General features: G+C 34.7%; 2 protein-coding genes across 4 annotated transcripts in view; one reads left to right on the plus strand and one right to left on the minus strand.

The window, feature by feature from the left end:
- Positions 1–10,837, plus strand: part of LOC138697526 (transferrin-like) — a 59,140-nt gene extending 48,303 nt beyond the window's left edge. For 2 of the 3 annotated variants that reach the window (XM_069822836.1, XM_069822838.1), the window contains 3 exons: positions 681–787; positions 2,324–2,479; positions 6,085–10,837. In XM_069822836.1, coding sequence (XP_069678937.1) covers positions 681–787; positions 2,324–2,479; positions 6,085–6,252 — 431 coding nt within the window. In that variant the 3' untranslated portion in view covers positions 6,253–10,837. The remainder of the gene's footprint in view (positions 1–680; positions 788–2,323; positions 2,480–6,084) is intronic. The other variant, XM_069822837.1, reaches the window with a different exon arrangement.
- LOC138697529 (oxaloacetate tautomerase FAHD1, mitochondrial-like) lies at positions 9,062–15,520 on the minus strand. The gene is made up of 4 exons (XM_069822845.1): positions 15,398–15,520; positions 14,490–14,586; positions 10,720–10,863; positions 9,062–9,624 (listed from the first exon to the last, which is right to left on the minus strand). The coding sequence occupies exons 1-4, from the start codon at positions 15,466–15,468 to the stop codon at positions 9,283–9,285; spliced, it is 654 nt and encodes a 217-aa protein (XP_069678946.1). The 5' UTR covers positions 15,469–15,520; the 3' UTR covers positions 9,062–9,282.
- Between the last annotated feature and the right edge of the window lie 1,815 nt (positions 15,521–17,335).

Here is a 17,335-nt window from a genome sequence, read left to right on the forward strand (position 1 = left end):
CTCGGAAAAAATCAATACTTTCGCGTCTGCGCACATCTCACAATTGACGAGATGGCACAAAGTCAGTTCCGCTCCCCAGTCACATAAGAATAACATGAATACTTATGAATAATTTCAAGTTAGAAATATGGTCGATCATAAAAAGTCGTATGAAACTTGCCTGTAATGGTAATTAAGACGCTCATATGAAAATTATGAAACTCGCTTGCGCTCGTTTCATAAACATACTCGCGTCTTAATTACTACCATTATAGGCTCGTTGCATAATGTACTATTACAAAATTGAAGTGTTCATTGAGCACAACAACATTAATATACAAAGCGTTCATTTCAAAACTTCCCAGTCTAAATAAGTATAAGTTTAAATTGAATTTAATTAAAGAAAGAACACATCAATTTAGATATTAAGGGGGAAGTTTAAAACCAGTCTTAACTGATTATTAAGTTTCACCCCTTCACTCTCAGCCACCAAACATTTAAGTCAGGATCTGGAAAAGAGAAAGTAAAATTTTTTAAGTAAGGCGTTCTTTTTCTATTCAGTTACGGTGATGGTAATCTTAACTTACTTCAAAAGTCTTAGTAGGTAGTAGGCCTATATATTATTAATCAGTGCCATGTAACTCATTTCAATATTTTAAGCAATGTAATTTTAAATTTAAGTGGTACTTGTATATTTGCAGACAATGATAACACATCGCATGTAAATCTGCAATCTAAAAACTTCAGGCCTATTTGTCTTGAAGATCAGGCTGAAGAATGCTACTTAACCTGGGCTACTCCTGGACAAGTAAGAAATGGATTCTGAATTTATGTTTCTCAGTAGACTACACAAAATATTTATTACGAGAATGATAAAAAATCATACTGGTGTATGTAGAGTAATCAGGTCTTTTTTAACATTTAAGAATTACCTAAAACTAACAGTTTATATGTATTATAAATGGAGAACAAATGCATGGTTCGTCCATTATGTAATTTTTCATATATACTTCAGTATGTACCAGTACCTTTCGTTCATTTCGTAGACAGAACAATGTAAGTATATAACATACGTTATGAGAATTAGTGGGCGTTATTTTCCAAAAGTCAGTATGGTAGAGAACTTGATACAGTAGCAGTCAAGAGTGGAAAAATGAATTAAATACTATTATAGTCACAATCATGCCATGGTATGAAAGAAAAATTTCACAACCTCGAGCGGGAATCGAACCTGCGACTTCCTGGTCTCCGGTCAGGCGCTCTACCACTCACGCCAAAGGCTCGGAATTATCCTTTCATACTGGCGACTCTGTTATAGAGTACTGTCCATAGCGTCTGATCTAGTCAGCACTGCTTATGGCTTGAAAGAAACTTTACAAATGTAATCTTCATCTTACGATGTTTGGGTGACGTATATACGTCCGTTGATGTGACATATTAATGAATTAAATACTATTATAGTCACAATCATGCCATGGTATGAAAGAAAAATTTCACAACCTCGAGCGGGAATCGAACCTGCGACTTCCTGGTCTCTGGTTTGGCGCTCTACCACTGAGCTATCAAGTTCGTCTCACGCAAAAGGCTCGGAATTATCCTTTCATACTGGCGACTCTGTTATAGAGTAATAGTATTTAATTCATTAATATGTCACATCAACGGACGTATATACGTCACCCAAACATCGTAAGATGAAGATTACATTGTAAAGTTTCTTTCCACCCATAAGCAGTGCTGACTAAGATCAGACGCTATGGACAGTACTCTATAACAGAGTCGCCAGTATGAAAGGATAATTCCGAGCCTTTGGCGTGAGACGAACTCGATAGCTCAGTGGTAGAGCGCCTGACCGGAGACCAGGAAGTCGCAGGTTCGATTCCCGCTCGAGGTTGTGAAATTTTTCTTTCATACCATGGCATGATTGTGACTATAATAGTATTTAATTCATTAATATGTCACATCAACGGACGTATATACGTCACCCAAACATCGTAAGATGAAGATTACAGTGGAAAAATGTTATAGGCAAATATTAGGAACCAACTGTTCGACTTACTTTAATAAAAGCTTAAAAGTATTGTTCAGAGATCATGCAAACGTATATATTTCGGTCACACATTTTAAAAGAACTATTCATTATTTCTAATGTTACGCTAAAGATTTATATAATTATAAAAGACCCTGGAAAGTTGACTGTATTGTAAGTATACCACAGAAAATTATTTTGAAGAAATATTTGGAAATCTGAATAAACTGATTAGTGTTATTTAGTTCACATATTAATTGTTACTTTAATAAGTTACCTACATTTCTTTCGTTAATGCAAGAATTGGTGTGGTTTTAGGTTTTAATAAGAAGCAATACACCTGCTGTGAAGCAGAGGGAAATCGCTATAGCTCTAATGGAATTAGGACATTTGTTCGGCAAATATCATAATGCACCAACAGCAGAATATCAGATGTTTGCACCTTTTGATAATGAGTCCAACGTATTATTTCAGGTAAGAAATTAACAATTAATTGCTTTCAGATTTTACAGAATTACTCAGCTCCTTTCTAGGAGATGAGAGTTAACAGGCTATTTACTTTATATTACAATTGAAATGTAAATAATTCCTATTTTTAATTTGTCATTGTGAAAAATAGAGAGGAGAAATTTTGTTTCTGAAAAGAAGATATCATTTTCAATATTTGTGAAGAAATGTACATTTTACATTTTCTACATGTCTGTTCCTAAAAAAAAGTGGTTTTAAGGTATACCGGTAGTTAATGTTTCTATTGTCTTTCCTTCATGACGTATTAGACAGAGTGTCAATATGTAGAATATACTGGTCAACTTACTCGTAAAGTAAGCTTATGCATATGAATTTTCCATTTTGAATCTTGTATACACTACTTTTAACACTTGAATATAAGTAATTGATTAATTAGCAGACTAACTCGTGTTAATTATGTAAGTTTGTGCGGCTTACAGCTGTTTCGGTGCTTCATCACACCATCCTCAGAGCCTACTAGATCTCGGCGTCATCTCGAACTTCTCTGCCTGTTATGTGGGTGCGTTTGATTGTTGAAAGGTGTTGAAAAGTGGAGTCAAATAGTGTGTGTGTACTGAAATTGATCTGTGTGTTGAGAATTTGATCGGAGTGTGTTTTAGTGTGTTTGTATATTTCGTATTGTTCTAGTGTGTTGAGTTTTTGGTTCTTGGGTTGTATGTGTAGGATTTCCATGTCCGCATTTATGTTACTGTATGTATGGTTAGCATTGGTTATGTGATCGGCGTATGTAGATGTATTGTGTGCTAACCGTACATACAATAACATAAATGCGGACATGGAAATCCTACACATACAACCCAAGAACCAAAAACTCAACATACTAGAACAATACGAAATATACAAACACACTAAAACACACTCCGATCAAATTCTCAACACACAGATCAATTTCAGTACACACACACACTATTTGACTCCACTTTTCAACACCTTTCAACAATCAAACGCACCCACATAACAGGCAGAGAAGTTCGAGATGACGCTGAGATCTAGTAGGCTCTGAGGATGGTGTGATGAAGCACTGAAACAGCTGTAAGCCGCACAAACTTACATAATTAACACGAGTAAGTCCGCTAGTTAATCAATTACTTATATAAATTTTCTTAATTTTGTAAGAAGAATTATACATTAATTAAAAATGCATATTAAAGTATATCTGTATATTTCCAAATGTGTCAAATTTAAGTACAAAAAAAATACCTCAACTCCAGTTCAGATCTTTGGATGAATTTACTATCTGGTACAAATTAACATACAATTTAATCCATTTACGAGCTAAGTCGAGCCACTCTTTGGAAGTTACCTGTAATGAATTTTTGTAACACGTCACTTACCTAGATAATACTTCGTAAAGACATTGGTTGGTTAGTAACACCTTCAGTTGTGATCCACTTCTGGACTGATAATGAAAAAAATAATGAATTTCTGAGACCAGGGCATACACAGAGCAACCTTCTTTGCTCCACATGATAGAGTGGTGGAATATGTCAAGATGTCGACTAGCAAAATTGTTTTAACATTGCTGGTAAATTTTTCCTGGAGCTCTTTATTCAGAGGAAGTGTTCTTTAATATACCACAAATCCACAAAAGGACACTTTTCATTTGTAGGTGTAGCTGGAATGATTATTTTGACACAAATTAAATCTTCATAGTTAAGACTTTCAAACATACAGAAAAGTTTTCCATGCATTTCGATATAATCTAAATTATGTTATTTTCGTGCAATTTAGTTTTATAATATTGTATTGGTCCACCACTTTGGAGTTGTGGTTAGCGTGTCTGACTACGAAACTAGCAGGCCCGGGATGGAATACTAGTTGAGGTTTTTTCCAGGGTTTTCCCTCAACCCATTAAGAGCAAATGTGGGTAACTTTCAGTGCTGGGTTTCGGGTTTATTTCGCCGTCAGTATCATCTTCATCTTCATCTACCCTGCGTACTTCCACACTCATATGTATTTGATAGAACTCAGAAATATTATTTTCTTGTTGTCATATCGTCAGTTAACGGAAAGTAAGTGTCATCGTTATAAATGTAGCACTCACACATTGGCTTAGTGCATTACACGGGTATATCAGATGGCATGTAGCAGTTGTAAAGGGACTGTGTTCTATCACTGGAAAGTACTACAGTAGAATCCCTCTTATCAGGCACCAATTTTGCCAGATAATTGAATAAATACCGGTATATGCAAAAAAAAAAAGTTCGTATTTTATGGTGTCAAATGTTGAAACTGCAGCCATGTGAAGTTTATTTCTTCATCACGTGCTCATAACTGAATAAACATAAAAATTGTGTCGATTTTTCTCATTAAAACACATCACACAACACAAACAGTACACTAATTTTAGGTTCGAATATTCACTGAATATTAAAGTTCGTGCGAACTTCCTAATGTGACAACACTGATGGCTCGAACATAACTAAAGAAACATAAAAACTGTGTGGATTTTCTTTATTAAAACACATCACACAACACAAATAATACACTAAGTTTAGGTTCGAATATTCACTGAAAATTAAAGTTCGTGCGAACTTCCTACTTACTTACTTACTGGCTTTTAAGGAAGCAGGAGGTTCATTGCCACCCTCACATAAGCCCGCCATTGATCCCTATCCTGAGCAAGATTAATCCATTCTCTATCATCATATCCCACCTCCCTCAAATCCATTTTAATATTATCTTCCCATCTATGTCTCGGCCTCCCTAAAGGTTTTTTTCCCTCCGGCCTCCCAACTAACACTCTATATGCATTTCTGGATTCGCCCATATGTGCTACATGCCCTGCCCATCTCAAACATCTGGATTTAATGTTCCTAATTATGTCAGGTGAAGAATACAATGCGTGACAGTTCTGCATTGTGTAACTTTCTCCATTCTTTTGTCACTTCATCCCTCTTAGCCCCAAATATTTTCCTAAGCACCTTATTCTCAAATACCCTTAACCTATGTTCCTCTCTCAAAGTGAGAGTCCAAGTTTCACAACCATACAGAACAACCGGTAATATAACTGTTTTATAAATTCTAACTTTCAGATTTTTTGACAGCAGACTGGATGATAAAAGCTTCTTAACCGAATAATAATAGCCATTTCCCATATTTATTCTGTGTTTAATTTCCTCCCGAGTATCATTTATATTTGTTACTGTTACTCCAAGATATTTGAACTTCTCCACCTCTTCAAAAGATAAATTTCCAACGTGCGAACTTCCTAATGTGGCAAAACTGACGGCCCAGACTGTGGCAATGTGACAGATTTAAACTTTTTTTTTTTGACTAGCCTAAAGTGCCATTGTTTTGGTATTGCCGGTTATTTTGGTGCCAATTCCGAGGGATTTTACTGTATCTCTTACGAATGTTGAACCTATTCTACTTCTAACGCTAGAAAACTCGGATCATATTAGTCATCAACTTATAGTTGTATTAATGAATAGTAAATTATAATTTTAATATTACTTTGGATTAATATGAAGCATTTAAGTAGTCAGTTAAAAATGCCGTAGTTATTTCATTTATTGAAAGACTGGAATGTATTTTGCGCTTTCTTTCAGGATGTAACTTATCATTTTGAAGAATACACTTCACTTCAACAATTTGATCGCAGTTACGACAAGCTGATTGAAGAACTTCCACAGTGCTCTTCGGCACATAGGCCTACTTTCATGACATCATATCTTACTGCCATGGCTATTCTGCTTCTACTACTGATGTCATTCTAATCATGTAGATATGGTATAACACAAACTCAGGGATTTTAAATTATGTATATTGAAGTCTGTACAGTGTTTTTTTAATATAGTTCGATAGTGCAATGAATAGTGTATATTATAATAATTCTGTTTATATAGGATGTGGCAGTGGGATACGGTATGACGACTTTTATAGCCCTGTTGTGGGACACTCAGGACGAATTAAAAGAAAACACATATACTGGAAGTAATCTAGTACAATGCAATTTATTAATCTCTGATTACTTTTTAAAAACTACATTTCGTAAGTAGCTTCCACGGAAATGAAAATATTTTTGCAGTCTGCTATGGAAGTTCTACATAACTCTCCCCAACAAAACAGTTTTGTTTCAGCTGGATGATGGTGCGAGGCTTGTTGCGATACATTCTGCTTTTGAGATAACCTCATAGGAAGTAATCTGCTGCAGCCAGGTCAGGAGATCTTGGTGGCCACGCAATGTCTCCAAATCGTGAAATTATTCGTCCTGGAAACATGTTAAGGCTGGTTCACAATAAACCGGGAATGAGAACCAGAACGAAAACGAGAAGCAGAGGACGTGAATATGAAAATTTTTGATTCACAATAAACCGAGAACATAGTCGACTATGCATATCAATATGCATGTCAATAACGATATGTAAAGTCGATATTACGCATTCTGATGTTATTTGTGTATAATTGACCAATGGCGTTCTCTCATGAGTACAAGGCAGCCAACATAAACACAGGTTAACCAACTTCGAAATTCCAACTGAAACATTTCATTAGGTACAGTACTATCACAACCTATTTTAAGCCTACCATAATGTAAAATAATTAGAGAAGAAATATTTGTAACAGAACAAAAATGAACACAACAGTAGTTCTTGAATTGAAGCATGAATATGTAGTGTGTAATACAACCAATACAGTAATAAAATATGATTCACTTACGATCGGTGTTCAAAGATGCAGCTATTGAAAGCCACGTATTCTCCTTCATTTTCTCATCTTTATACGAGGCGCGCCACTTATCGTAAACGTGAGGATTTTCCTCAACACTCAATATTAGAATCTTATCAAATAAAACTTTCTCCATGATACACAGCACAGAACAAAATAATGCATAGGTTATGTCACGGTCTTCTTGCTACAAAATATATGACGACAAAATAGCTTTTAGATGGCAATAGAATGAATCTAGTGGGCTGTGATCGGAAAAGTGAACGCCAAAGTTAAAACTTGGCCAACTCTCCGTTCCCGATCCTGGGCTCCGGCACGCTTTTCGTTAATTGTGAATGCTTACATTTTAACAATTTTACTGTTTTCGTTTTCGTTCCGATTCTCATTTCCGGTATTGTGAACCAGCCTTTACGCAGAAACAGTTCATTTAACCAGAAGCAGTGTGCGGTAATTACTTTCTATGGAGTTATCTCAAAAGTAGGGTGTATCACAACAAGCCTCGCACCATCATCCAAGTGAAACAAAACATAAGGAACAAAATTAGTGCCATCAAACCTGTTTTGTTGGGATGAGTTATGCAGAACTTTCATTACAGATTGCAGGAATGTTTTCGTTTCCGTGGAGTCTACTTACGAAATGTAGTTTTTAAAAAATAATCAGACATTAATAAATTGCATTGTACTCGATTGCTTCTAGTATATCCGTTTTCTTTTAATTCGTCCTGAGTGTCCCACAACAGGGCTATAAAAACAGTCATATTCCATATGATAATAGGAGAAAGTAATGTAGTAACAGCTACAGAATGTACTTGAATCACTGTTGAACATTTCGAAAAGTCTCATGATGTAGTAAATTAAAAATACGGAATTAAATTTATAGAATAAATGATGAGGGAGTTGCTCACGTGACCTCTGGATGCTTCACGCCCATTTGCCTATACATAGAAACAAACTTAACCATTACCAATTAAAATCCAAACAACATAACAATTTGTAGTAGATGTTGCTTACCATGAGGAATGCATGATGAGTGTTTCTTTGTTGGAGTTTTGAAACTGCACACAAGGAAAATAGTGGATAGAATACGGTTTTAGCCACCAGCATAGCTCAGGCAGTAGCACATTTGCCTGCTGATTCAGAGCTGTGCTGTTCAGTGTCTGATAGCCTGTGCGAAAATTGGTGTTTACAATTACCCCCCTCTCAAAGGGGTAAATGTAAACATGTGTGGTAAATGTAAACTAGCAATTAAAAGAAGAAAAAAAAGTAAACCTTATTATTTTAAACCCATTTTCAGGGAAAAGAAAGATCTAAAAATAACACAATGTTTCTTTGTCAGGCTTACCGTTACTGAGGGTTGTGTAATGTTGAAATATATTTGAAACCAGTGAAAAGTGTTTACAATTACTCTGGTCTACCCTATCAGATGATAGACAACATTAAGGTAATATATGGATTGTATGCAGGGACTAAGAGGAAGGCAGAAAAGAGGGAAGATTGGAGAATGCTGGGTTTGCAGTGAAAGATCTGCCTTGAGCAGAAAACTATAAATGAATTATGTAAATTCCAAAGAACATATGTGCCATCAATCTTCAGTTTCTACATAATAAAAGTATTGGTAACAGTGTTGCTAAATTTTAATGTACTTCGGGTTGAAAAACACATTTGATCTTTTAATTTGATATTTTATTTACCATTTGTCTGCGTTGCAATTTAATTGAAATATTTATTATTTTAACTTGTAAGGATGTGACCAACAAGATGATAACACACTTAAACTGTATTTAACATGCGTCTTTGGAAGGTACATGTGTAAGGGTAAATGTTCCGAAGATAAATCTGTACTGAGAAAGACATGCCATTTGTTTTTACATTATTTGTATTTATCTCTGTATAAATTCATAAACAATCACTTTGGCTCTAACTTAGAGTAACATACTTGAATATGGAAACATTTCTGTTAACAAGTAAATACTGTACATATAACATTCTTTTATATTTTACAAAAATATATGTTCAATACATATGTATATAACTACGAAAACGTAAAAATGAATTAAGAAAATATTTATCTATACAAAATCATGCAGTTTTTACTGGAAATACCATCGATACATCTTCTCCCATTCCTGCTTCTATAGTATCACCTGGTACAATGGGACCTACACCAGAAGGTGATCCAGTGAGAATGAGATCACCAGGTTCTAGGGTCATATACTTAGATATGTAACTGATAAGGGATGGAATTGGAAAAACCATATCTGAAGTGTTTTCATTTTGACGTAATTTACCATTAACTTTGCACCAAATTTGAACATCACTGGGGTCCTTTATTTCTCCAGTATGAATAAATCGACTGACTGGACATGCTGTGTCAAAACCCTTTCCAAAAGTCCATGGAAGACCTTTAGCTTTTATTTCTTTCTGAAAAAAAAGGAAAAACAATTTTCATGACAACAGATAGAATACAAAGGTAACATGCAGAGAAAGAAAGTTTAATTTTGAAACTATTGGAAATCACACGCATCTTCTCATGTGAATGTATAGAGAAAGTGTTATAAATATGAAATAGTGTGATATACGACTTGAGTTCTGTTGTATTTTAGTGGAAACCTTCCAAATTACTACACAATGATACTCGCGGGAATGTGTTAGTTTGCAGTTGGAAGCTGAACTGTTGAAACATTGATCATTATTACGTTTTCGAGAAAAGTGAAAATTCTGGCGGTAAGTTCTTTTCTTGAATATACATTGTTATTCCTCAATGTTAGAAATATTGATATAACCTATATTCTTATAGAAAAATAATCTACATTTATAGCAATGTATGTTTAATTGATTTCGTTTTTAAATTATTGTTATTACTATATAGACTAAATGTTAGTTTTTATAAACTAAACTCTAGAGATATCCCCTGCTCCTAAAATTTAAGTCCCTATTGGGTTCAAGTACATATCTGTTTCATATGAGAAGAAGTCATTGATGTGTATTATCAAATATGTCCACGTAATCATTTATATTGCAGGATAAAATAACCACTACGACAATAGAAAATACGTGTAAAAATGTCTTATGAACGGCTTATAGCAATAAATCAAATTACAAATAAGAAAATCGAAAATATGCTCTTATTCTCTCCTGTTAAAAACATTGATGTTAGCACTCACGTGGATTATATTTGTAATCCATTCTAAAAACATATCTACTGCTACACAGAAAAAAGTCACAATTACAACCAAACACTCCAGACATCATAGCTAAACTATAACAGGAAGGTACTGAAAATTTCACGCTATTAGCATTGCAAACAGAGATGTGATGACGTAATAAATAGCAGTGGATTACAAATGTATGCCACGCGAGTACTGAAGGATTAAAATTTCTTGTCTGCAACCAGATTTAAACTCTCTAATCTTAGGAAGGAGAGTGTGGTTACCACTCTGTTATTTTAGTAATTGAATCAACTTAGCATGGAACTCTATTGTAATGAGTAATGATTAGGCCTACTGTCATAATTACCATTAATCTGACTTCAGTTAAATCAAGAGCTAAACAGTAACCTCCAATACATTTCAGACCCTCTGATTCTGGAACATTTTTGCATCTTCGTCCTATGATTACTCCTAATTCAACTTCTTCATGTACTTCAAAATCCTTTGGAATCTGTAAACATATCAATTTTTTTATTTTCATTTCATTTCTGTTAGTGTAACATAATTCTGACAAAATTAATTGAAATGGCAAATAGCTATATGAAACACATGGATTAGACACACAAGTTACTTGTAAAATATACAGTATTACGAGTTGAATTTAAGGTAAACTATTGAAATTACTTTGCTAACGATGTACTTACTTAAATAACTAAATTACATCTAAAGAGTGAGGATAGTAAGAAATTGTGTGTTTAGGTGATAAATAGTATAGAACACTGCTTGTAGTTTTCCTATTTTTAATGTTATGAAGAAACTCTATGTACAAAAGTTACAGAGGATGAAAAAAAGGAATACCTATTTTGAATATGTTTCTAAAAACTATGTTTTCATTAATTAGTTATAGTGTATGTGCCAAGGAGTCCTTTTCTTTTTTTTAATGACACCATTTACTCAATTTTCCATTTTTGGATTCTCAGGTCTCAAAATGTACAATATATATATATATATATATATATATTTTTTTGTTTACCATTTACAAACTATTAGCGCAGTCTAGTATACATAGTCACGAAGCTTGAGTTGATGAGGGTACTAGGAACAACAGACTGTGCCGGTACTGTTTCACATTGTATGTGATGAGGCGATAGTAGCGATCCTAGTGGTTAGCAACTATCTATGGATGCATATTCCCTACGTATTGAGCTTCGTGACTGTATATATTAGACTGTGCTATTAGTGTGTAAAAAATACACATTGTGCACTATTCCTCTTTCATTCAAAACTGTCTCTAATTTATGATCCTAATGTATATGTACTTAATAAAGAGAAATGTTTCAGTATATCACTTCGTCATTATAGAGAATAAGGTCATGAACTAATGAGTTACATAATTCTGAACAAAAGCTTTAATTCGTGGTCCCCTTGTTCTCCATAGTGATGAATATTAGACCTACTGAAGCATTTCTCTTTGTTATGTAGACCTACACATACGTTGGGATGATAAACTTAAGATCATTTTTACAGAATAATAGTTTATAAATTACGAGGGTTGTAAATACAGTAGTGGCAACATAGACTACGGAGATATTATTAAACTTACATGGAAAATACATTGGTGACTAGTTGCAGGAAATGGGACATAAAGTCGGATTTTTAATTTTTTTTGTTTTTTTGTGATTTCAAAAAGAGGATGAAATACTGAGCATTTAAAAAAAAATTCATGGTTCTAGGTGCTATATTTTTTAATATATTACTTATTGAATATTGATATTACATTATGTACTTTTCGAGAAAAATACAAATTAAAGATTTCATTTGTTTTCTTAGCAACTATAAGAAAGATTTAGGTATTTAAGAAGCACTGTGTAAAACTTGTCCTAGTTTAGTATGTAAAAATGCCTACATGTAGCACAAGATGTCAGAACATAGAAATGCAGTTTTTACATCACAAATTCGTTATTTTGTTCTCCTGTAAAATTTAATTTCACAACTACTGGGTGTTCAGTTCAGAGTGTATCATGGCTCGCTGTATGCCGTCACATGGCTAGTCGATGAGCCTATAGAATTCAACCTTCCTACAATTCCGCAGAGGTGTATTACTTATCTGCCAGAGAAGTTGCCTAGCAAGTACGACATTCATTCAGAAGAGTACTTACCCATACGTACGGTAACGCCGGTAGTGGCAGGAATGTGAACTGTTTCGAAACATGTACTGAGGTGAGTTTTTTCTTACTGTCGGAATATGGGAAGAGGGTTAAGACGATTACTTACGCATTTGTTGACATTAACTTGGATGGTCAACATGGACACGGAGCATTTGATCTGTATTGTGCAATGTTACCGTACGCAACCGATGATAACAAATACCCTGCATACGACTTGGCCGCGCAAAACACAGTTCAAAAACGGTTATGGTAGCACACAGACCGTACAGACCGCCATCTGTTGCTACGACGTTCAAGTTATACCGTACACGTCCTCAAGTTCAGATTGAATGTCTTGATTAATAGGCAACTTCTCTGACACAAAAGCTGAAACTCGCTGACTCATCAACAGTGACGTCATGACACACTTTGAAATGAACACCAAGTATATGTCCCTTTTTGCGCAACGAGTCACATTTACATCCCTTCAATATAACCACCAGCATGTTCCTGTATCTTTTGCCAAATCCGTGGTAACCGTTGAATGCTGTTAGCGAGGTTGTTTCTGTTGATCTCTCTGATGGACTGCCCTACTGCATGAAGCACTGATATAATATCTGGTAACCTCTTGCCTCTAAGTGGTTCTTTCAACCGTGGAAACAAGTTGTAGTCACAAGAACTCTTTTCAGGGGAATACGGAGGATGTTCCAATACTTTCCAATCCCATCTCTGTAGCAATTCAGCCACTGCTCCTGCGACATGACAATGAGCATTATCATGCAAGATGAAAGGTGGATTGTCTCTCAGGAAATGTGGACATTTGTGCCACATAGCTGGACGTAGATTGTGTTCGAGAAAATGTTGGTAGTACGCTGCAATGACATTTTGATCTTGAGATACGGCATGGCTAATGATAACACCTTCACTGTCGTATGCCACTATCAGCATGACTTTCACCCTAGAGGGTTCATATCGCACTTTTTTTTGGACCTGGTGATCCTTTGTGGTGTCATTCATTAGACTGACGCTTTAGTTCAGGCTCATATGCCCGTGCCCGCGTCTCGTCAATGGTAATAATACGTTGCAGGAATACATCTCCTTCGTTGTGGTATCTCTGTAGGTGGAATTGAGTATCGGTGCCACTTCTGTGCTTCTGTCAGGTTATAAGGAACCCTGGGTGCTGTAATTTTTCTCATGTGGAGATTTTTCTTCAGGATGTGCCACACAGTTTGATGACTGAGTCCAACCTCGTGTGCAGTCCAGCAATGGTCAACAAGGAGACCTCGCACTAACTCCACTTGTTCATCACAAATGGACGGACGACCTGTGCAAGCCACATGTGCCTTCTCATTCTGACTTCTATGAATGCAGAGACCAATCTTGCAACCGTCCGATATAGTAGTGCATTGTTGTCACAAGCTTCAAGTAACTTTTGATGACATTGGCGTGCATTTCTACCACGGGCTACCTCGAATTTTATCCATGATCGCTGCTCAAGTTTAGTAAACATGCTTTAGAGCGGATAAAATTAGTGCTCTACATTTAACCACACACAATAACATCATCTGTTGTCATAGCAACCGGTTTTATCATTGAATAAATTGACAATATCTCCAACTACGATCATCAGTTGTCTCATATCACATGTGACGGTATGACCCATTCCTGGCAGTGTTGTCACTACTTTGTTTACAACCCATATATAAATAAAAAGATTTTGTACGTTTTTAGGCCCAAAGGAACAACAATGGGAAGTCAAGCACAAAGTGCCATTAAATAAAAAACTCAAACTCCTTGGCACACCCTTTATAAAATGGAAAATGTTCGAAATAATTATTCCTTTTTTTTTTTTTTTTTTCCGCCACCTGTAACTTTTGTATATAGAGTTTCTTCATAAAATTGTTCCATTCTTTACCGATAGTCACTTGATAGAGACACATAATATGAACATGAACCATGCTGAATCAATAAAATGAATATTTCTACTTACTTCGATACACTGGCCCTCAATTATGTATGATGAAGTTGGTTTCAAGAAAATTACAGGAACTTTAGGTAGAGGTAAATTTCTTTCAGCGAGAAGTGACCTGCAACATTAACCATTCTGAAATACCTGTAGGCTACAATAACATTAGGTTATATTACAATATTATAGGAACACTCAGTAACAAATGTCACTTTTTTATTGTTTTAAAAATTATTAACTGCCACATGTCTTATTTGCGGAAGAAAACATTTTGAATTCTGTACCAAAGCATACAAAAAAATTTGAAACGTTAATGTTGTTAATTTATGTCTATCCAAATTACATAAGTAAATTATTATCATATTGATGTAAAGTTGTGATTCTTGATTTCGCAGTTAATAACTTGATAATTTGGATGAACATTTTAAAGGATGTACATAATACATTTAGTTAAAGAATCACAGTTTCCAAGAAATGAAATTAGAATTTGAGGTTATGTTACCATACTGAAAAACACCTTAGTTAACTTCCAAAATCCACATATTTTGAAAACACTCTTTAGCTTAGAAGTTCGTTAAGTATATAGACTCTTATTTTGTTTAAATTAAAATTTTACATTTATTTTATTATGATCAGTTAGTGTCGTATTATTTTCACATAATTTCATATTTTAGTACTTTTGTTCAGCATTCAGAAATGATTTCAAAAGTTCTAATTTTATTGCCTGTATTTTTATCAGGTAATTGGTACCTGTAGGTAGTTTATATCTTTTGCCTTTACATAGGCCTAATTATGAAAAGAACTTGAAAAGTGACAGAATAATATAAAATTGTTTGCAGTAATAAAATATTTATACAGGCAGCTATTCAGGTGTGTGTATTTGGTTCATATTGAGACTACCGGTACTTCATGGCACACAACATAAAACATACTTGTAATTTAGTCCTGCACCAGCTATTTTCTTCCCAAATTGAATAAAATTAGCTATCTCTTTTGCTGCCATATTCAGTTTACGAAATGAGTAATACAACTGAACTTCTTTATGAAACTGGAAAATTGCCAGAAAAACACAAAAATATTTAAAAATAATTCGATAAACATTAACTAACTTTGACATATCCATTACAGCAATAATAAGGTGCATAATATTGGGAATTTATTACATCTCCATAATTTGTACAAGAATACAGCAGTGATCACAGGCGCCAACTTATAAAGATAAGAATTGTCCAATCTATCTGTTCAAAGAGGATGAATAACTAAAGAATGGCATTGGTTTCATCTGTTTCATGACAGATAGAGCCTAGCCTACATTAGAACTAAAGAAACTGAAATATAAGCAAATGATTTGTCTAGGACCTAGGTTAATGAACAGAAAGATTGAGGTACAGTGGGTAAATTGTTAGAGAGAGAGAAAATGTTGCAAATTTCAAGAATTTCTTTTATATGAAAATACAAAAATAGTCACACCATGCCACTTAATTTAAACGCACTAACAAAACTACAAAGAAATATTCAGACTATTGATGGAAACAGTTTTCTAAGTAAATATGCATTGATACAATTTACAAAAACTTAACTATGATGGAACTGTTATTTACAAACATTTAATATTCTTAAGATACCGATCCATTTTGAAAGCTACATTTTGTTGTAAGATAGGCAGTGGCGGCTCGTGCCTTTCTTGGATGGGTGTTCACAAAAAAAAATATGAGTAATGAACACACTGATATATTCTCGTATAGCTGAGTCACACATCAGAGACAAACGAGATCTAATATACATGCACCAAATCTACGCATATAAACCAAAATTAATACCATTAAACAAGAGTAGAGTCAAATTAATTCATAGGACCCCACCTTCACTGCTGTTGCAGATGGTGTTGAAGATCTAGATTTATTTGTAGAGAAACTCCATGTGCCTAGTTTTGAGAGATGCAAACTTATCAATAACTTTATTATTGAAGTCTCTAATCTTGTTAACAAGTTTTTTTTCCACTGCCAACATAGCCAATGTACTTAATCGGTCTTCTGTCCTGGTGTTACGGAGGAATGTTTTAATCCTCTTTTAATTTAACACACCCACAATTTCACACACGTCTGTCTCCAAACTTGAAATGTTACTGTTTCAACTTTCAGTACACGCCAATGCAGCTTGTATTTGCCTTACTTTGCTGAACAAAAGACAACAGAATCAGCTCCCATGCGTAACGGTATTTTGAAAAGAAAGAGTAAAGAGAGAAAACGAGGAAAGAGGGAGAAAGGAACAGGATGCCAGACCCAAGGGAGATAGAGTATCTCTCTTTCTCTGTCATTAGCACGTTAAGACCTGTGCGAGCCAGAACTATTGTAACCATTGTACCAAACCAGAAAATATTCTCGCCTCAGGCTATTCCACCCTGCTAGAGAAAAATTGTGCGAGCTGCTGTCAACCACTCCAATGGAGATTTAAAGACACACGATATACGAACGGAACATTCTCTCGACAAAACGTCATTGCACATTGGAAAGTAATAGATTAGATGTACTGGTAATAATATTAATATAGTAATACGTATGATTATTGTTGGTTTTTAAGGTGTTCACGTGCTTCTGTGCTCATATAGAGGAACCGCCGCTGAAGATAGGCACTGTTTCCAGAACAAGACTGAAATAACATTATCAGTGATGAGACAAATTATCTACTAAAATTAATCATAATGCTGTTAAACCTTAAATACATAATGTTTCATTCAGAAGTTTGAAAGAATAAAAAAAAAAAAACACTGTCCTATCTTACTCATACACTCCTTGACATAGGTGAACAGCATTTGGCTGGACTGAAATATATCCCAAATTTATACAGGCTACTTTCAGTTTGAATATGCG

The sequence above is a fragment of the Periplaneta americana genome, chromosome 4 (genome assembly GCF_040183065.1).
Source record: "Periplaneta americana isolate PAMFEO1 chromosome 4, P.americana_PAMFEO1_priV1, whole genome shotgun sequence".
NCBI classification, from domain to species: Eukaryota; Metazoa; Arthropoda; class Insecta; order Blattodea; family Blattidae; genus Periplaneta; species Periplaneta americana.

Coding starts and splice junctions, on each gene's coding strand:
- LOC138697529 (XM_069822845.1), bottom strand. CDS start 15,468: ATGGCAGCAAAAGAGATAGCTAATTTTATTCAATTTGGGAAGAAAATA. Junction 10,864..14,489: donor TTGAGGGCCAGTGTATCGAA/GTAAGTAGAAAT, acceptor ATATGTTTACAG/ATTCCAAAGGATTTTGAAGT. Junction 9,625..10,719: donor TAACTGAAGTCAGATTAATG/GTAATTATGACA, acceptor CTTTTTTTTCAG/AAAGAAATAAAAGCTAAAGG.